Source organism: Balaenoptera acutorostrata, chromosome 1 (genome assembly GCF_949987535.1).
Source record: "Balaenoptera acutorostrata chromosome 1, mBalAcu1.1, whole genome shotgun sequence".
Classification (NCBI taxonomy): domain Eukaryota; kingdom Metazoa; phylum Chordata; class Mammalia; order Artiodactyla; family Balaenopteridae; genus Balaenoptera; species Balaenoptera acutorostrata.
This window is the reverse complement of record NC_080064.1, coordinates 164,055,734-164,077,971: the sequence shown is the minus strand read 5'-3', so window position 1 is coordinate 164,077,971 and position 22,238 is coordinate 164,055,734. Positions and strand designations below refer to the sequence as shown.

The 22,238-nt window shown below is 43.5% G+C and overlaps 1 protein-coding gene across 1 annotated transcript in view; it reads left to right on the top strand.

The window, feature by feature from the left end:
- Positions 1–3,601: 3,601 nt before the first annotated feature.
- The window catches only part of TP53BP2 (tumor protein p53 binding protein 2), a 62,658-nt gene continuing 44,021 nt past the window's right edge, over positions 3,602–22,238 (top strand). The window contains exon 1 of the mRNA XM_007167234.3: positions 3,602–3,959. Coding sequence (XP_007167296.2) covers positions 3,933–3,959 — 27 coding nt within the window. The 5' untranslated portion in view covers positions 3,602–3,932. The remainder of the gene's footprint in view (positions 3,960–22,238) is intronic.

Below are 22,238 nucleotides of genomic sequence, written 5' to 3'. Positions count from 1 at the left end.
AAACAACCCATCTGAGAGCTATATGTGATGGCACAGAATCTGAAGGAATGAAACCAAAGCATAGACAGGGGTTCACTGGTTTCATGCTCAATGCTAAAAAAGAAAAAAAAAAAAAAAGGAAAGAAAGAAAAGAAAAGAAAAGAAAAGAAAACCCTCAACAGAAACACGCCTGCTATTTGGCAGCAGGGAATTCTCAATTGGCTGGAAGTGAGTTTTGGGACAAATCGCCAGCTGCTCTTCCCTTTTCTTCCTCTCCTCAGAAGAAACAGGCAGTAAAACAAACTGTGAGAACAGGCAGGAAAGAAATAGACCTGGCCATCTTATTCCAATAATTCTCTCCTTTCTTCTACTGCTGTTATTATTAATAAGCCAGGGCTGTCGATGCTCCCTCTAAATATAATTTACTATTGTGTGTGACCAGTTTTTGGATGGCAAAGAGAGATGTTTTCTCATTGTTGAGAACGAGAGGTTTAGTGACCGATATCCAGAATTCTTTTCCTGGATGACCTGGATCATGGTATCTTATAGTTGTTTCTGAGATTTCTTTGTATGCCAGAAAATAATGAAAGCCAGCGGAATATGAGGTAGGTTTTTTTGTGTTACACAGTCCCTGCCGGTTGCCAAAAGGGAGTCTTGCTTTCCACAAATGTGCTAAATTCCAGGATTAGGGTTTCCTTATTTTTATTAAGATTCTCAAATTTAACATGATCGCCTCGTCCCTGCAACTTGCCACTCAGGGTCTTCTCCGTCTCAGTTGGTAGCAGCTTCCATCCTGCAGGACAAAAACCTTGAACTCACCCTTGACTTTTTACTCTCCTATTCCATATCTATCCTATCAGGAAATTCTATGGGTTCGGCCTTCAAAATACATCCCACATCTGACCACTTTTCACCACATCCACTGTTACTGCCCAAGCCACTTTCATCTTTTGCTTGGATTATTGCAAGTTCTTCCTACAGGTTCTCTGCTAACTTTCTGTCTGTTTTCCACGGCAGCTAGAATGATTCCATTAAAATATGTCAGATCATGGTACTCATCTGTTCAAAATCTTTCCATGACTCCCCATTTCACTCAGAGTAAAAGCCAAAGTCCTTACAATGGCCCTCAAGGCTGTACATTATCCGGCTCCTTATATCACTCTACCTCATCTGCTACTTCTCTCCACCTTATCTAGTCTCCTCCAGCCATCCTGGCCTCCTTGACGTTCCTGGAAATATGCCAAGTAGGCTCCCACCTTAAGGCCTTCGCACTGGCTGTTCCCTCTGCCTGGAAGCCTTCATGAAGGCTGTAGTTCAGAGATCCCCAACTGCCCGGCTGTGGACCGGTACCAGTCCACGGCCTGTTAGGAACCCGGGCCGCACAGCAGGAGGTGAGTAGCGGGAGAGCTAGCGAAGCTTCACCTGCCACTCCCCATAACTCGCATTCATCACTCGCCTGAACTATCCCCCCACCCCTCCCCCTCCGAAAAATTGTCTTCCCGGAAACTGGTCCCTGGTGCCAGAAAGGTTGGGGACCGCTGCTGTAGTTCACTCCTTCAAGTCTGTGCTCACAGATCATCTTTTCAGTGAGGTCTACCTTGACCACTTGATTTATTTTTAAAGTTTTTAAAAAATATTTATTTATTTATTTATTTATTTATTTATTTATTTATTTATTTATTTATGGCTGTGTTGGGTCTTCGTTTCTGTGCGAGGGCTTTCTCCAGTTGCGGCGAGCGGGGGCCGCTCTTCATCGCGGTGCGCGGGCCTCTCACTATCGCGACCTCTCTTGTTGTGGAGCACAGGCTCCAGACGCGCAGGCTCAGTAATTGTGGCTCACGGGCCTAGCCGCTCCGCGGCACGTGGGATCCCCCCAGACCAGGGCTCGAACCCGCGTCCCCCACACTAGCAGGCAGACTCCTAACCACTGCGCCACCAGGGAAGCCCCTAAAGTTTTTTTTTGATGTGGACCATTTTTTAAATCTTTACTGAATTTGTCACAATATTGCTTCTGTTTTATGTTTTGTTTTTTTTTGGCCCTGAGGCATGTGGGATCTTAGCTCCCAGACTAGGGATCGAACCCACACCCCCTGCACTGGAAGGGGAAGTCTCAACCACTGGACCACCAGGGAAGTCCCTTGACCACTTGATTTACAATTGCACCTGCATGCCTCATCCCCTTAGCCCCTTTAATTTTTCTTATAACTATATTTGGTAATTTAAGTAAGTATTAATTATTAATATACTCAGCTACTGATTTTTCCACCCAATTTTTGTTTTCTTCATTAATGTATCCCAGCACTTAGAAGAATACCCAGCATGTAGTAGGTATTGGATAAATATTTACTGAATAAAGGGATGAATTCCCTTTACTTGACTTAGGACAATCCTCTTAAAAAAGCTAGACTTTAAACTAGAGTTTTGGAGAAATTTTAATACTAATCAAATTAGCCATAGTTTAATACTTAATATTTCCAGATATGTAGCTGGGAGAGTAGGATAGGACTTTGATGGAGATTCTGGTAAGGGATATATTGGACAACGAAAGAATTGTCCATCCTTGAGGCTAGATAAATCCAGGTGCTTCACTCCACTTAAGCTCGCGCTCACAGGGACAATTTTGCCAGAACTACGGCTTCCTGGAGTTAGGGTTCCCGGAATCTGTCTCCCTGGAAGGTAGAAGAGGGTGCCTGAACCAGCTCTGCTACTCTTTCGAAATGAGCCTCTGCAATTCTCCTAGGCCTTCGCTTAGCTCCCTGCAAAGGGAGCAGTGTGTGGTCATATCCGAGACTGTCCTGAGGGTGTAACAAGCACCCTTCAGAGAGGAAATCCAGGACATTCTTGAGCAACAGAAAAGCAGCGCCTCAGAAAGCTGCTTTGCGCATTTCAAACTTTTTTGGTTTTATTTACTTATTTTTATTGTGGTAAAACAGACAAAATTGACCATTTTAGTCATTTTTAAATGTTTGGGTTTTTTGTTTGTTTTTAGTTATAGAAAGTCACACGTGAGTTCTAAATCAGAATTTGGACTATGGCAAATGAGACGAAAGGCGACAGCCCGAGGACTCCTTCACCAGGAACTCTCGGAATGCGCTGCGGGCTGAGACGGCCCCGCCGATCTCCATCTTGTTGGGACGGGGCAGTCGCCGGGCCTCCAGGGACATCGGCCGATCCAGCCGTGCGGCCGGGTCCTCCCATGAGGTCCGGTCGCCTGGCTCCGGCCGAGCCCCGCGGCAGTGCCGCGGGGAGGACCCGTCCAGGTGCCGAGTCTCGGGCCAAGGTTCAGCCTCCCGGCCCAGTTCGAAACTGCGGGGAGGTGACGGCCGCGGCCCCCGGGCTCCTCCGGAGTCTTTCATTATTCCGTCTTTCAGAGGCGGCCTTACAGTCCCCGGCCCCGCCTGCAGGCGCGCGCTCCGGTCGCTCCGCCGCGCGCCCCCGGCGACGCGTCGTCCGAAGGCAAATAAAGAAACGGTGACCCGGCGCCCGCCGACCCGGGCGCGAGCCAGCCGCCTCGCCTCCCTCCCGCCGCGGGCCCGCGCAGGCGCGCGCGGCTTCGTCCCCGCGGCCTCGTCCCCGCGGCCTCCCCTCCCCCAGCCAGCCTCGCGCGCCGCGGGCGGGGCTCCGTGCGGGGGGCGGAGCCGGCGCGGGCTCGGCGGGGGACAGGCCCCGGGATTAGTTGGTTTCGGAGCAAAGAGGGGAGTCCGGGCCGTCGCGAGCGCTGAGGAGACAAAGCCGCGTCCGGGGGCCCGGTCGGAGGTGGGCCCGGGGCTCGGTGGCGCCCCAGACCGCGGGGAGAACTCTGCGGACCCGCACGCCGCCCCGCCACCCGCCGTCGCTTTGCAACAGGTCCGCCGCCTCCCGGGCGGCCTCCCTCTGCGCTCCCCTCCCCCGCACCGCGCGACCCCGGGGGCGCCTCCGCTCGGCTCCGAGCCGCGGTCTGGCCACCCGCTTCGATGCGGTTCGGGTCCAAAATGATGCCGGTAAGCGGGCTGGCGGGTAGGGGCCGGGGCCGGAAGTGTGCGGGGTCGCGGGCGGGGGTCTGGTGCGCGCCTTCGTGCAGGTCCCGAGAGGAGCCCGGGGGCCTGAGTCCGCGTCGCGGGTGGTCTTTGCGTTGCAAACCTCGGGAGAACTGCTGCGGCTCTATCCTCCGGGCTCTCCACCCCAAGCTCCTGCGTGCGGGAGCGGGGAGACCCTCACCGAGGGGAGGGGTTCCAGCAACTGCTCCAGAGTCGGTGAGGCAGCCACTCGAACTTTTCTTTTTCTCTTTGGCTGGGTCCTGACTTTTTGCAGTTCTTGAAGGTCAAGAACAAGGGAGCCGGGAATCTTGTTATTTGCTTTGTCTTTAAACAAACAGCTTTAAGTTGGAGTGAAATATACCTACTGAAAAGAGAACCCTTGCTTTTTAGTTGAATTTCGATCTTGATAGCTGTGATGGCAGCCAAGCCACTCTATCTCCTTCTGGAAACTGGTTTTAATAAATGCAACCTCAAAGTTTTTGATAGCAGTAAACGCATTTGCCTGGTTCCTGCTGTTTCCCACAACTTGTTTAGCGAGACTTCTGAGAAGATTAGTGAGTTCTTTATAGGCTCTGTAGGCTTTTGACGTGGCCACCAGGACACAGGTGAACAGCAGGTTTGAGACATTTGAAATGCCCCTTTCCTTCAACGGTCGCAGAAGCTGGAGGGTTGCAGTGGCTTATGCAGACTTCATTAGTGTGTTTCCTCGAGGAAGTTGTACTTACACCTCTCCCACTGAAGCGGGATCATCTTGCAGTCATCCGATGTTTTCTTATGGCTTCATTTGTTAAGACAAAGAAACAACTTTTCTTTTACTTTTATACAATCTGTGGAATGAGTGGTGACAAATTTTGTTTATATGCAGTCACAGATGCAGAATATAATATTCTGTCCCCAGGCCCCCTAGGTTGTGTTGAAGGAGGGCGTCCTAAACTTTCACGTACTGGTCACACTTAATTTATTGGATTTGATAATTGAGTTTAGATGGTTTGGGATAGTTTGTCCTGCCAGGATTCAGGGAATTTGAAAGTGTTAATAGCATTATGCATCCTATTTTAGTTTAATACCTGTTTATGAAGTTAGGTTTGTGATGTGAATGCCCAATATTAAAATACGGACATTGGATAAGGGTGAGGGATTTTGCTGTTAAAATTTTTTATTCCTTGGATTTACATTTCTTTGCCTTAAAATAACTTTTGCAAGTTGTCTGTGAATTCTTCTTAAAAATAAGAGCAAGACAACAAGTGTGAGTTGTTGCAATATGATTTCTTCCTTGAAGAAGGAAGGTATTCTTTGGGCTTTCTTAATGCTTATGAAAGTTTTCTTTCTCCCAACTACATACCAGATCATCACAATCTATAAAAATTTATGTAGCTCTTTAGACTATATTTGAAATTTAGAAGCATGGTTCTTCTGATTGCCTTTCCTAATGTCAGTAGACTCTTAATGAGACTGTGTGGTGTGATGGCATGCGCAGTATTTGCTCAGCTCCTACCTTTGTGACTGTAGCCTTTTTTCTTTTTTACTGATTTGTTCCTCAATTTCACCATCTGCAAAATGGGGATGATAGTAGCTCTTAGGGTGGTTGTGAGGATTAGAGTTACTGTCTATGAAGCAGTTAGTGTCTCATTGCCTCGCTTAGAATAGTTGCTAGATAAGAACTTCTCCTGAATTTGCAATATTGGTTAAACTGGAGATTCTTATACTTGCGACACATAAAAATATGAAACAAATTTTCATTTAGTAACCTCATGTTATATGTGTCTTTATCTTGTAATGTTTGGGGTACTTGAAAATAAGATTGTTTTCTTAAATATATTCTCCTCTTTAGCTTTTAATATGGATTTTTATTCCACCAAGTGAGGTTTTGAATTTATTACTTTGAAAAATTCTAATTTATCAGGAAGAGCATTATGCTTAATATGGAAGAATGGATAGTCTCAGAAAGTAGATAGTTGCCTTGATATGCTTTCTTGGGGTAAAATGTACGTAACATAAAAATGACCATTTTAACCGTTTTTAAGTGTATAGTTCTGTGGCATTAAGAGTACATTTTTTTGATCTGCTTTTAAAGGCATGTTAAAAATAATTTGCTGTTGATATTTAGACCGCATTATATTAAAAATATGCAAATAAATTGTGTTCATGTGTTTTCTCACCAAATGTTAGAGAATCAAGTGATTTTCTTCCATGTGGGACATGAAGTGATACTTGGACCCCAAACCAGAAGGGGATGATGCATTTTAGCAGGCTAACTAAAAATAAGTAGACAAGCGCTGAGGATCACAATAGAGGAAATGATAGGGTACTGCAGAAAAGGGGGTAATAATTACACTCATTTTCAGATACCTGCCATAGTTAGTATGTCTGGTTCTGTGATATTTCCACAACTTGGTGAGGAGAAACTGATTATTCTTTCATACTTGACACCTTATTTTTTCTTCAATAAAGAAAGGGTCATTTGCAGTTTGACAGTATGGCTTTTTAGTGAGCCACTCTCATATTGTATTTACTTATCAAATAAAGGGAAGTCATCATTAAAAGCAAAATTTCTCAGCCATTTAAAATTATATCAGATATCTTTTTTTCATTACTTTCATTTTGTGAAGTGTTGTATTCAAAGAAGAATATTTTTATGAAGGAGCTTAGCTAACTCTATAAGCATTCACTGTTCTTTTTAGATATAGTTTTATAAAAATTTTTGTTTGTACTTGCTGCTGAAACGTAAATTAACAAAATGTACACACAGAAGCACACACAGTATTCTGCAGTGCCACATGGAAGGCCAGAGGACTTGAATTTGCCTGTCTCCGTGGTTGATGTCATATATTTGGCGTTTATATCCAGCTGTGATGGAAATGAACTGCATCTGTGCTGTCCAGTATGGTAGCCACCAGCCACCTGCAGCTACTGCGCTTGAAATGGGACTAGCGGGACCAAGGAATTGAATTTTTAAAAAATATATATTTAATTTTAATTACATCGAAATAGTCACATGTGCCTGGTGGCCGCTGACTGTATTGACAGTGCAGTTTGACGAAGTGGCACAAAGGATACTTTTACATTTGAATCCCATATTGCAGCTTCACATTTACATTAATAGTTTAAATGAAATAGTGATGGCCTGTTTATCCCTAATGACTTGGAGAATGGTTTTTCCGATTATTTAATTTAGTGTTCTGTTTAAACAAATTTTATCATGTAGCCCTAATACGGATAATATTTTCGAGAAAATAATAGCTTATTTTAAAGAGCTCAATTGAACCAATCATGATTTATTTTTAGGTTTATGGCTTCTTATCTTTTGGTGCTTCAGAGGTATCGTAATTATTTCTAGTTATCCCATGATGCTGTGAAATAATATCTGATTATTTGAGCTTCTAGTCTGGGGAGTCTGGGACCAAAAAAATGGGATATTGTAGTAGCTCCTTTAGAAGTTTGATACCTGGTCAGTCAGATTTATATATTTCTAAAGGCAACTAGGTGCAGCTTCGTTAGCTGTACAGCCCAAGAGCTTAACTTCTGCTGAAATACTTGTATTATTTTCATGTAGAATTGCTGGTTTTATTTGCACGTATTTTCCCAAACTGAAATTGTGTTTTGAAATTACGAACCTTTCAAGTTATAGCATTGGAACATTGTATTATTATGATTATACCATGTCCTGAAAGAATTTCTTTTTGTTGTTGAGTAGTAATGTAGTGAGTTAGTTAAGGTTTTATTCCAGAAGAAAGTTTAAGGTAGGTTCTCTATAGAATTGTAATTCTCAAAGGCTGTTAAACAAATCGTCTGTTTTAAAAAATGTGCTAAGTATCTCACATTTCATGTGCTGTAGTGAAATTTGTTGCCTTGTGGCTTCTGCTACACTAATTAAAAGCTGAAAAGCATTTAATAATTTCTGTATTTTTACCTGTTTCACAGAAACCAGATTTAGACTTTATAAAGAAATGTAGCACAAACCTGCTTATATTTAAAAAATTAACTTAGAACTTCTTTATCTGGGAGGGACACGGAGGGTCATTTATTCATACACTGCTTCTAGGAAGAACTGTTTTCTCTCCCTCTTCACGTCCCCTGCCCCCCAGCAGCAGACAGTAAAAACAAGGAAACAAAACCTCTCTTTTCTGGAGCTTTTAAGGAATACTGTAGACCTTTATCTCTTGGTAATATACCATGGTGTGTGAGACTCCTTAAAAAGTCTTTCTAAAACTAACTTAACACTGAGCCATTCTTGCAGCTCATGTGAGGTCCAGCCTCTCTCCAGCTCAAACAGGTAACTGTGTACCAATACATGTTGGTATGATTTGTCATCATGTATTGTAAACCTCTCACCACCCTTCTCTACTAACAAGTATCACAAAGAATATGAAGAATGGGATATAAGAATTCAGGAATCCAGGGTGTTCTTTTCAGCTCATGCCATGTAGTCAAGTCAAACATTATTTAAATACTTCTTTTTTTGACGGTGTGTTAGGTACTGAACAGAACATTTTCCTTAATCAGATGTTGTTGAGAAAAGCAAACATAGATGACAGACCATGTGAGAGGTATACTTACGCTGGAGTGGTAGGTGAGACAGTAAAATTTTTCATCTTGTTGGGGAGAGCCAAGAAGTGTTAGTCATTAGGAGATCCTTTAGGAGCACTGAGCGTTAAGGAGGATTCTTAAAACGTTCTTCGTACTGTCTTATCAAAAGAAAACTATCTTATCGAAGAAATGCAAATTCTCAACATAGTTAGATCATGTGCAAGAAAAGTAGCTTCACAGACTCAGCCACTGTGGCCATTTTTAGCTCTTTTCTACATAAAATTTATCCAAAAAACAAATGATTTATTTGGTTAATGGAACCAGATTTTCATTGAAAATGTTCATGGGGCCAGTAAATACTGAACTTTCCCTTTTGAAATGCATATTTCAGTGGTTTTTCTAGAAACAGATTTATAACTTAGTACTATTTATTTAAATTTGAAACATTTCTACCAGAAATCCCTAAGGCGCAAGTTTAGGAAAGTAATGGAAAACCATAAGGAGTAAACTATTGCAGAATACCAGTTTAAACTGCTAGTGGTAAAAATAAAAAATGGTCAAGGCAGTGTAATGGTCTTCCACAGTGGAATGAACAATTTCTCTGTAAACCAGCATGGTTGAAAGCCCTGTGCTCTCATTTCCCACCCAGGATGGAGAGGGAGCTTCTCCTGGAACGCCTCGTGTGCCCAACACCTGCCTCGAGGTTAGGCTGCTCATCCCAGGTAATCTCCTTATGACCCCGTGAAGCGAGGCTACCCCCTTCTCATACAACAGATAAGGAATTTCAAGCTCAAAGGGTTTCGGTAATTTACTGCAGGTCACTTGGCAGAAATGAAATGAAAACGAGGTCTACCTGTGAAGAAATGTTCTAGAATGGTTTTTTGTTTTGTTTTGTTTGGCTGAGCCGCATGGCATGTGAGATCTTAGTTTCCCGACCAGGGATTGAATCCATGCCCCCTGCAGTGGAAGCCCGGAGTCCTAACCACTGGACCACCAGGGAAGTCTCTCTAGAATGTTTTTATATACTGGGCAGGACAGTAGTCATGATGTTCTTTTGGCTAATGATAACTTCAAATATTGCTTTTCAGAGCATAACTATAATTATTTTTGACATAGAAAAAGGAAAACAGAGGTATCTTCCCATATTTAAATCCAAACTGGTTGAGAAGATTGGTAAATGTTTCTTATCAAGTTTCGACTGATGTGGAGCTGACCTCACCCTGTGCAGAGTAAACATCTCAGTGACTATTATTTTTTTCTATGTCTAATACTTCCATAGAGATCTTAGTTCTTCCACATCAGCAGGGAAAGAGAAGGGGTGTAATGATTACACTTTTTTTTCCTCTTCTTTTTTTTAATGTTTACCTTTTGTATGAGGGGTGTTGGATAATCTTTCTTTCGATGGTATCTTTAAACAGGGTGTGAAGGTGATGAGGTAGGAAAGAAAGGGCAGAGTAGAGTAAGCGTGTGGAGCCGTGGAGGGCAAGGAAAGTGTGGCGTCTGCTGAGAGATTGCCATCGTCATTGTGCAGTCATTTCCAGTGGCTTGAGAGGTACAGCAATGACTTGAAGGAATGCCCACTGCTGGTGGGATCTCCGGACGGGGGCAGAGTGACAGCATCTCCCCTTGCTGCCCCAGGGTTGTCTGTATAGTGAGGAATAGTGATTCAGTTTAATCAGATGAATTTATCGGAAATAAACTAGGGACTGATGTCAAACGAAATCACATTAAATCATCGCTCTTCATTCTTCCTCATTAACCTGCTGATTGTTTTTGGATGGCCTTTTGGAGACAACATCTGTTCAACAGGTATTTAGTGAACATCCACTATATTCCAGCCACTGTTCTAAGTGCCATGGACACAGGAAAGAAGAAGAGAGTTTTCAGGGAGCTTACCTTTCAAGAAGTTTAGTGTGGGGCTTGGAGGGGGGCGGATATGGAAAGTAAAAAAAACAAAACATGAGAGTTATGTAGGATTTAAATAGCATCATGTGACTGGGATGGCTGCTTTAGATTGGATGGTCAGGGAAGTGACATTTCAGCTGAGACCTGAATGACAAGACGGGGCTGGTCCTGTGAAGATTTGTGGGAGGGGCATATCAAGTAGGCAGAATTCCCAGGGGCTGGTGCAAAGGCCCGGAGGAAGCAATGGGGATGGTGAGGCTGGAGATTAGCGGGCTGGGGGCGAGTGGCAGGAGTGGGGGTGGAGAGGTGCAGCGTGTAGGCTTTCCTGGGCTGGGGCAGAGATTTTAGGTGGCAGGGGAGGGGATGTGGCAGCCACTGGAAGAGTTTTAAGCAGTAAAAGTGACATAATCTGAGCGATTAGAAAAGATCCCTCCGTTGCTGTGTGAGAATGGATGATGGCGGTGCCAGAGCGAAAGAACTGGGAAAGGTGCGAGAGACTGATAACCCACGTCATAGGAAGACTACAGAAAACCACCTAAGATGGATAAAAGCGTTATCACACCAACGGCCCAGCTGTTAGCGTGAAGTGTGTGACTTGCTCTAGGCGTTCAGAAGCTTCAGGGGTGAGAGAAGAAACAGTAACACCTGCCCGGGGTTGGGATTAAGACCAGGACAGGGATGGGGAGGGTGACGTGTCCACAAGCTCCTCCTGTGGGACGAAAGAGAAACCAGACTTTTTATATCATTAGAGAGCTCTGCAGAACTTGAGAGAAAGCCTTCTTCTGTCCCCGTGGTTCTTTAAACGGAGCGGGCACATCAGGTTTCTTACAGAAAGCCATGACCCTGCAAGTGTTTTACAACAACTGTGCCTTTGACCATGTGACCACGCCACCTTGGAAGCTTCTGATACTTTCACCTACAAGTTCCTTGACCTCCTTTTTTCTTTTTATTTAGCGCTGTGATAATCTTCATTTTATTGACAGATACAAAGCAGCCAGCGACCTAGGAAATTCAAGTCAGAGGTGACTTGAATTCTAGAAAGGGTCTCCTCGTGCCAGTGTTTTTCTGTACCACAACAATATCTAGTTGCTAACTGATAGCTGGTTTGTGATGTGTAGGTCGTTTTTTGGTAATTTATTGATCTCCTGGAAAGGGGGGCTATTTTGGATAACACTTTTATTTTAAAGGTAGATAGGATCCTTTCTCTGGTAGGTTTTGCTTGCTGCTTTCAGTGGTCGGGAGACCTGGGCGTTATCCTGCTTTCCTTCCATTCTTCTGTTTTCTCCCATAATGGTTTCATCACTGTCACGGACCCCTCCTCTCTAGCCCCTCGTGCTCCTCTTCTGCATTACCCCTCACCTGCCTGGACTGGGGTGATCCTCTCCTTATTTATCTTCTTACCCTTACTGTTCTTCATGCCTTCATTCCATCTACATACTACTTCGTGGTGGTCTTTCTTACACTACTTTGTGGTGGTCTGTCTTTTTTTTTTTTAATTAATTAATTGATTTATTTTTGCGTTGGGTCTTCGTTGCTGCGCGTGGGCTTTCTCTAGTTGTGGCGAGTGGGGGCTACTCTTCCTTGCGGTGCGCGGGCTTCTCTTTGCGGTGGCTTCTCTTGTTGCGTAGCACGGGCTCTAGGCGCATGGGTTGCAGTAGTTGTGGCATGCGGGCTCAGTAATTGTGGCTCGCGGGCTTCAGTAGTTGTGGCACACGGGCTCAGTAGTAGTGGCTCGCGGGCTCTAGAGCGCAGGCTCAGTAGTTATTGCGCACGGGCTTAGTTGCTCCGCAGCATGTGGGATCTTCCCGGACCAGGGCTCGAACCCGTGTCCCTTGCATTGGCAGGTGGCTTCTTTTTTTTTTTTTTTTTAAAGATTTATTTTTTATTGATTAATTGATTGATTGATTGATTGCTATGTTGGGTCTTCGTTTCTGTGCTAGGGCTTTCTCTAGTTGTGGCAAGCGGGGGCCACTCTTCATCATGGTGCGCGGGCCTCTCACTATCGTGGCCTCTCTTGTTGCGGAGCACAGGCTCCAGACACGCAGGCTCAGTAATTGTGGCTCACGGGCCCAGCCGCTCCACGGCATGTGGGATCTTCCCAGACCAGGGCTCGAACCCGTGTCCCCTGCATTAGCAGGCAGATTCTCAACCACTGCGCCACCAGGGAAGCCCGGCAGGTGGCTTCTTAACCACTGCGCCACCAGGGAAGACCCCGTGGTGGTCTTTCTGAGACAGCAGTCTGTCTCTTTCCCCTCCAGAATTCTTGAAGACAGACTTGTATTACTTACAGACTATGATATAAACTGCTTAGCTAGATACAAAGTTTCTTTATTGTCTAGCCCAGTGGATTTTGGCCTTTTTGTGTCAAGATAGACTTCCAGAATATTTTGCCTCTAGTGGGCAGTGGAAGTGATTGAAAGACTCAAAACACAGAACAAGTCAGCACTTCAAACCTAGCACCCACCATGGAGGGGGAGTAAATAGTGTGTTTGCTTCGTGCTGAATGGAAGAGCTCCTCACTGCTCAGCCGGCCTTCCTTCGGGATCGAGGGGCAGTTGTGGAAGATCTGCTCACCACCTCCCATGTGCTCCCAGGGGCCCTGCGTTAGGACTGTTTGTGGGGCCTGATCCCTTCTCCTTTCGCTCCTGGGAAGTTGCACCTTCTTGTACATTGCCATCCACCGCCTGCTCTGCACCATCTGACTTTGCCATAATTTTCTGTGTGTGTAAAACAAGTTTTGTACGTTGTAGGTTTCTACGGCGCAGCTGCGGCTCACGGGTTTAAAAGTGACCTGTCTCTTCTCTTTGTCCTCACATCTTCCTGTTTCAGCAGTTCCAGGATTGCAGTGATGACAGCATGCTAGGTTTTCTCACTCCTTTACATGTGATGTTTTTCTGCCTGGATGGCCCTCTTCCTGCTTGTCTTACTCATCCTGCAGTTTTCGGTTCAGTAGTACTCCTTGAAAGGAGTGTTTTTTTTCCCTGTTCTCACTGCACGTCCTCTGAACCTCCACCAGGAAGTTCTCCCGTTGTCACGTGTTTGCTGTGCCTCTGTGTTGCTCTGTGTGCTGCTTGAGTGTGTGGCCGGTCCTCTCGTCTCTGTGTTTCTAACACGGAGCACAGCGTGTGATACACTGTGCGCTTTTAATAAATGTTGTTTGGGTGACGAATGTTCTTATTTTTGATTTTCTTTGGCGAGGGTAGTTCTTGCCTATTTAAATTTGTGTCCATAGTTGGGTTTTAAGCTTTCCCAGAGAATTTCACAGAGGTGAAATCTTTGAAAATGGAGGACCACTTCCATAGCAAAGTGCGAGGTAGAAAGGAAAGAAGTAGAAGCAGTGGGTTGGTTGTACTCATGGCATCATGGATGGATCTTAAAAATACACTGCTTACAGGGAACTCTACTCAATACTCTGTAATGACCTATATGGGAAAAGAATCTAAAAAAGAGTTGGATATAGGGCTTCCCTGGTGGCGCAGTGGTTGAGAATCCCCCTGCCAATGCAGGGGACACGGGTTCGATCCCTGGTCCGGGAAGATCCCACATGCCGCGGAGCAGCTAAGCCCATGCACCACAACTACTGAGCCTGTGCTCTAGAGCCCGTGAGCCACAGCTACTGAGCCGCGTGCTGCAACTACTGAAGCCCGTGCACCTAGAGCCCGTGCTCCGCAATGAGAAGCCACTGCGATGAGAAGCCCACACACCACAGCAAAGAGTAGCCCCCACTCGCCGCAACTAGAGAAAGCCCATGCACAGCAGCGAAGACCCAGCACAGCCAAAAATAAATAAATAAAATAAATAAATTTAAAAAAAAAGTGGATATATGTATATGTATAATTGATTTTCTTTGCGGTACAGCAGAAACTAACACAATGTTGCAAATCAACTATACTCCAATAAAAACTATAAAAAAAATTCGGTGCTTAGTGAATAAAAGCAGAAGATAGAATGAGGTCTGTAACAGTATCTTTATGTAAAACAAGACACATGCCTACAAGACAGCAGTACTCCGTTTAGAAGAAAGCATACTAACCAACGTTAAGCTTACAGAATGGTTGAGATGGTGAGGTGGAGAATGAACTAGTTGAATATATTTTTTTAGTTCTTTTACTTTGTTGTTTGTCTATGACAGACATTTAAAGCAGAGTAGCCTAAAGCTTTGGTGGAATTTGAAATCTATCTAAATCAGGCTTCAGGCATAGTTGAAAAGGAGAGAAAAGATTTCTGAGGTTATCCCAAAGTTAGCAGAATGCTTTGTTTTCTTCACTTGAGACACTGGCTCTGAGAAAGCTCACTTTGAAGATATACCACGTGTTCGCATATAAACGCTTCTTACGCCTGATGACGTGAACATACTCTCTTCAAGTCTGTCTCCTGTTCACGTTCCCATCTTCTGGGGAACTTTGAGTCTTCGAACCACAGTATTGGTTCAGTTGAACAAACACGTATTACTGATTTGCTATGTGTAGTATTTTGCGGGGGGAGGAGAAAATCTGGGAGGAGGAAGCATTTAAGGACGAAAACCTCTGTCCCAAAGGAATTTATAGATCAGTAAGACAAATGAGACAGGGATCCAAACAACTATGGTGTGAGTGGTTGTGTGAGAAGCAAAGAGAAAGTTTACTTCCGGCTGGAGGTGTATATGGGTGGGAGGGACGGGGTTGGAGGCAGTTTTATGGCTTTGAATTATGCGAGAAGGATAGGGATGACTTTGACACTAAGGAACAGGGTGGAGGAAACGTGAGCTATGCTAGGGAGAGAAGTGAGGAAAAGAGTGGGTTCTCTAGATTTCTCACTTGGTGATTTGAGGCCCTAACTGTGGGGCAGATAATTTAAAATGTGTTTTGGGTCTTAGTATTTCTTTTTGTTTGTTTGTTTTTTAATAAATTTATTTATTTATTTTTGGCTGCGTTGGGTCCTTGTTGCTGTGTGCGGGCTTCCTCTAGTTGTGACGAGCGGGGGCTACTCTTCATTATGGTGCGCGGGCTTCTCATAGCTGTGACTTCTCTTGTTGCGGAGCACGGGCTCTAGGCGCGCGGGCTTCAGTAGTTGTGGTGCATGGGCTCAGTAGTTGCGGCTCATGGGCTCTAGAGTGCAGGCTCAGTAGTTGTGGCGCATGGGCTTAGTTGCTCCACGGCATGTGGGATCTTCCTGGACCAGGGCTCAAACCCGTGTCCCCTGCATTGGCAGGTGGATTCTTAACCACTGCGCCACCAGGGAAGCCCCTGGGTTTTAGTATTTCTTGAAATTGACCAGAAATTCCTTGAAATTCAAAATCTGCAAAGATAAATACCATTGTATATGAATCTGATTTTTTAAATTGAAGTATAATTGATGTTCCGTATTATGTAAGTTACAGGTATAAAATCTGTGGTGTTTTGACATTGTCACTGGGTTAACCATTGGCATTATAATAGTTAATATACACTGTACAGATTAAGGTGCACTGCTGTTATCTCTTGGTGAAACAACTAATGCTTTACTTTATTTACAGCACGTTACCCAGAAACTTACTTCGTGTTACGTCCCTGCTTATAACCCCCTAATGCAGTGGTTCTCAAACTTCAGTGGGATTGCTGAGCCCCACCCCAAGGTTTTCTGAGTCAGGAGGTCTAGGCAGGGGCCTGAGACTTTCTGTTTCTGACAAGTTCCTAGGTGATGCTGATACTGTTGGTCTGGGGACCACACTTTGAGAACTACTCTAGTGACTTTTCCCTCATTCTTCACCCCGCATCCTTATTCTTGACCTACAAGGCCCTGCATCAGCTGTTTACCTCTCTGCCCTCGTTCACACGTGCCTGTATTCCTGATATACTGGCCTTCTTTGTGGTCGTGCAACAGGCCAAGCCCGTCCCCCATCTCAGGGCCGTTGCATGGAATGTCGTCCCCGGATGTTTCGAGTGGCCAGCTCCTTCAGCCTCAGTTCAGCCGCCCCTCCCCAGACGCCTCCCCCAACCATGATTGGACGCTTCCTCTCATCATCTGCATCACTTTCTGTCACATCACCTTATACACCATGCTCATTTGTCTATCATCAGTCTCTTCTTCCCGCCCCAAAGAGTGCAGGCTTTCCCATCACTGTGTTCCCAGTGTGACATTGGTTCTCAGTAAATCCTAATGGATGAGTGGATGAAAGATGTTGAAGTCAACAAGGAGTTGGGATTGAGAGGAAGCAGAACCAGGAACTTCTTTAGAGTGACTGACGTTGATGGGATAAGACTCCTCTTAGTCTCAGGGGAGGTGACTGTTCTGTTTACGTAGATGAAGTGGTTATGTAATCAGATACCTAAGACCAGCTATTTTTCAGTATGTAATGAATTTTTCCCACAATTAAAGTAACCACTTCATATTTGCTGTGTCATTTTCCCCAGAATGGTAATTATCTCAGAAAATGATTGTGTACGCTAGGTGACACTGAATGAATGGTTAGGATATTCCACATGTGATGAACTTTTTTAACAGTACTGTTTAAATTGGTAGACGAATGTGTCATTGATTTCTAGATTCTACTCACTTGCTCTTGTGACCAAAGAAATAGCTTATGATGTTAAAAAAAAATCCATTGAATATGATTTTATAATTTTTTAAAAAATAACTCAGATGTCTCATAGAAACTGATGGACTGATGTTTAAAATATTCCATGCTAAAAAGGCAGTACATGTGGTGTATGAGTGGTACACTTAGTGTAGAAGTAGGTTTAAATATCATTGATCTTTAGTACAACATTAGTAGATGTAACTCATGGTAATTGATGAAGATTTAATAAAGCAGTTTAATGACCTCGAGAGTAAACTCTAGGCAGGAGAGACGGCTCAGAAGTCATAATAGGCCTCTGTAAGCAGTGATCATCTGATAACTGTGATAAGGTTGGACTGATCATCAGGGAGGCTGGAGAGTATCTCTTTGAGGGAAAGGACTCAAAGGTGTAGTGTCCCCGCTGCTCCTGAGGGAGGCTCCACAGAGACCTCTGTTGGGTTGCCCACTGAGATGGGGGGAGAGGCGGAAGGGCCGACCAGGCTGGGATAACTGGGGTAATGGGACAGCATACTTCCTACAGAAGGCCGGCAGCCCAGCCCGCCACTAGGACGGCACACTTCCTACAGAAGGCTGGCAGCCCAGCCCACCGCTAGGACGGAGCGTGTCCAAGTTAGGGAGCCAAATGAGCCACCCAGTGTTTTCGGTGCACGGTCCCTGCCAGCAGAGTGACCACGGGAGCAGACAGCCGGGACTCCGAGGAGCAGGACGCTGAAAATCCCGGAAGATCGGAACTATCTGCATCTCATTTCTAACCCCTTCCAGGGTTGTAAGCCATAGTTGGGCTGAATGGCTCTGTGCGTTTGAGAGACTGAAAGAAGCTTTGGTTGTTGTTTCTGTGTCTTAATCAAATCCCCGTTCTATACGTATGAGTGTTGAGAGAGGTGCTTTTCTTGACCAGTCACAGGAAGCCTAGTAGCAGCATCCTCTTCTGGAAGGAAGTCTGGGGGCTTCCTTCATTCATTGCATTCTTTCTCCACAGAGGAATTATTAAATACAAAACCCATCTTGACTTTAATCTCACTACTAGCATTATTACCTGGCTGTCCCTATGATGAGTTTCCTGTGAGTTGTAAGATTGGGGAGGATTTATGTCACTCTTTTTACAGATTGTTCATTTTTTTCTAAAGGGCAATTTTTTCTCCTCTTACATTCTTTTTTTTTTTTTTCCTCTTAGGTAATCCTAAGCAATTTGAGTTTTTGTAAATCAAAGCTCTGAAGGTATTATTGCAAAGCTTAATTTCCTTTCTCTGACAGGGAACGTCTTAAACTCTTAATTCTTTTTTTCTTTCTGTGGAACTTCACATGGTTTTTTCAATAAAAGGAATAAACTTTGGCCTCTGACACAAGTAAATTTCTTGTAAATGCACGGGCCAGTTTTTTTTTTTTTAATTTCCTCTTGGAAAAGTCTTCCAAATTTTAATCTGAAATAATTCCTCTTTAAAATGAGTCATTCTTGTGTTAATAGCATAACATTATAGTTACAGTGAATACATGTCCTGTAAAAATGGAACTCTTAAAAATAAATCTTTGATCTATTCTTTTTAAATGAAAATTGTCTGTGATTTTGGATGTTTGGAAAGGCAAGCCTTCCTTCAGACATGACTTGGGTGTGAATTACTGTGCACAGCGTGTGGGGAGGTGTGGCCTGGCCCAGCTTAACATAGTGTTTGATCTTTCCCTGAATCTTCTTTCTCTTCAGATTGATCACTTTAAGAATTGAACCACATTTACTGTTTTTAGTGAAATATTTTCACATTCTTTTATCACAGTTTGTATTGTGTTATGTGTACCTTTAAATTGTAAATTATTGTAAAAATATATTAACATTGAGATTTAAACAAATTTAAAGTGACATCTATACCCAATCTCATAATACCACGGATTTCACTTACGTATTCCATACAAGTCAGTTCCTGTGTCCATATGTTTTAGACTTTTTTTTTTTGGCTGTGTTTGGTCTTTGTTGCTGTGCGCGGGCTTTCTCTAGTTGCGGCGAGCGGGGGCTACTCTTCGTTGCGGTGCGCGGGCTTCTCATTGCGGTGGCTTCTCCTGTTGCGAGCATGGGCTCTAGGCACGCGGGCTTCAGTAGTTGTGGCTCGCGGGCTCAGTAGTTGTGGCTCACGGGCTCTAGAGCGCAGGCTCAGTAGTTGTGGCTCACGGGCATAGTTGCTTCGCCGCATGTGGGATCTTCCCGGACCAGGGCTTGAACCCGTGTCCCCTGCATTGGCAGGTGGATTCTTAACCACTGCGCCACCAGGGAAGTCCCCAGATGTTTTAAATGGTTACAATCTACAACTTAATATTACTGTTTTATAACTTTATCTTACCATTTTTCTGACACTATGCTTACAGTAGTTGGTAGCTGGGTCATAGTCCTTCCAGCAGTTGTATTTTAACTTACTTTTCCATGCTTAACTTACTGGATATTTAGTTTTCTATCTTGCTGTTTATTGATCTAGCACTGTAGTGAAAATCTTCAGGCATTTAGAGTTTTTATTCATTTTATTTATTTCTCTAGGGGTAATTCATGAGGTATACATAAATTTATGGTTTTTGATACATGATTCATTTTACTTTCCAAACGCGATTTTTAACAATTTTTAGTACCATCATTATGTCTTTGAATGAATCACTTTCCCACAACCTCATCCCTGTTAGATGTTATCTTTTAATAGAAGACAAATTTAATAGTTGTAAGTGACACCTTGTTGTTTTAATTTAATTTATCCTCCCACCCTCAAGTTTTACCATTTGTATTGCCCTGTGTGATCTGTCTGTTATAGCCTCTGCTCTTAAGTATACTCTAGATTTGACTCTTGTTGTTTATTGGGTAATCTATTCTCTTTGTGGCTCATACTATAAAAAAAAATGAAGTTCTTGATTTACAAGTTGGAAAGAAGTTAACAGTTTATGTCTGTATGTCACTGAGAAGGGCTGACCAGCTTTTAAGGGAAGAAAAGCCATCTCCTCTGTTCCATCCAAGCTAGACGTCATGAGCATTTTCAGATGCCCCAGCAATTTATTGTCCTCATAGCCGCAGGTACAGCTGTAAAGGCTCATGTGTTGTTTTGATCTGATTATTGCTGCAGTCTTTATGATGAAATTAATTTACGTCACAAGTTCCCAGGAACACAGTTGTGAGTCAGTGAGAATAACCGGGTTTCTCACGGCAGCCTCCCAGGGGATTCAACTCTAGGGAACTCCATTTTCCTTGCTTCCATATGGGAAAGAAGCTAAGGAAGTCACCTCTATTTTCTTTAGAATATGGTGTTTTAAAAAATCTAGGGCTTCCCTGGTGGCGCAGTGGTTGAGAATCTGCCTGCTAATGCAGGGGACACGGGTTCGAGCCCTGGTCTGGGAAGATCCCACATGCCACGGAGCAGCTGGGCCCGTGAGCCACAATTGCTGAGCCTGCGCGTCTGGAGCCTGTGCCCCGCGACGGGAGGGGCCGCGATAGAGAAAGGCCCGCGCACCGCGATGAAGAGCGGTCCCCGCACCGCGATGAAGAGTGGCCCCCGCTTGCCGCAACTGGAGAAAGCCCTCGCACGAACCGAAGACCCAACACAGCCAAAAAAATAAATAAATAAATAAATAAATAAATAAGAAAAATCCAAAAAAAAAAAAAAAAAAATCTAAAGTGTCAGGAAAAGATGGCATTTTGGAAGTAAGGTTACTATAGATTATTGTTTTTCTTTTATTTCTTTATGCTTTCCATTAATTTATGCCTCTTTGTTGAAATCTCAGTCTACCTCAGATCACATTCATCTTTCTCCTTTCTGAATTTCCGTTTTACCTACAGCCTCACTCATGTAATTCGGTACTAAATTGTTCTCTAATCTTTTCATGAGTAAATTTTATTTCTTTTAAGAGATTTTTATATTTCTCACATAGTAAGTATGTAGTAGGCATTTTTAATTGTGATATAATTCACATACCATAAAATTCACCCTACAGAGTATATAATTCAGTAGGGTTTTTTTTTAAAGTATATTCACAAGGTTATCACCACTAATTCCAGAACATTTTCATCACCCCAGAGAGAAACTCCATCCTCCAGAGTCACTCCCTATTCCGCCTCCCCCCAGCCGCTGCTAAACATTAATCTAGTTTTTGTCCCTATGGATTTGAATATTCTGGATGGTTCTTTTTGTGTCTGGCTTCTGTCACTTAGCATAATGTTCTCAAAGTTCATCTATGTGTAGTATGCATCAGTACTTCATTCCTTTTATGGCTGAATAATATTCCATTCTAATGGACATTTAAGATATATTTCTTGATTGTTTATTTTTAGTCCCCGGCTGAAGTTAAGGCAGTATGGTAACCCTAGAAAGGCATTGTCAGACAGATATTTGCCTTACATATCTCATAGCAAGAACCCAGGGAATAAAAATGGTACTTTATGTTTATCTTACTAATTTCATTATTGATTCCTTAAAAAATCAATTTTATTATCCAAGTGATGTTTAATCATTATAGAAAACTTAAGCATAGATAAGCTCCCCCAAATTTATTTCATAATCTTATCACCAAGGTATAACTACTGTTAATTTGGTGAATTTAATTCCAGGCTTTTTTTTTTTGGCATGTATTACATGTATGTATGCACATATTATATTTTTCCATTTGTATAGTAAGATATGGTGAATACTGTTTTGTAATAAAATAATACATAACTGACACATTTTTGAAAGTTTTGCTCTTTGTGCTTTTTCCTTCTAAAATATTTTGGTATCAGATGCTGAAAACTTCTAAGATTTAGCAGTTTTATTTTTTATCATTAAAGATCATGAATTCTTGGCCACAATTGTTTTCAGAAGGACTTAGTTGATAGAATAGGCTAAAATTTCTTTCTTTAGTAAGTTTTCAACATGCTGATAAAACTGCTTCATCAAGGGCTTCCCTGGTGGCGCAGTGGTTGAGAGTCTGCCTGCCAATGCAGGGGACACGGGTTCGAGCCCTGGTCTGGGAAGATCCCACATGCCGCGGAGCGGCTGGGCCCGTGAGCCATGATTACTGAGCCTGCGCGTCTGGAGCCTGTGCTCCGCAACAAGAGAGGCCGCGACTGTGAGAGGCCCGCGCACCGCGATGAAGAGTGGTCCCCACTTGCCACAGCTAGAGAAAGCCCTCGCACAGAAACGAAGACCCAACACAGCCAAAAATAAATAAGTTAATTAAAAAAAACAAAACAAAACAAAACAAAAAACCCCCTCTACTTGTAAACTGCCTTCACTGATTAAGTCCCCTTTAGTTCTTTCTTAAAAAAAAAAAAAACA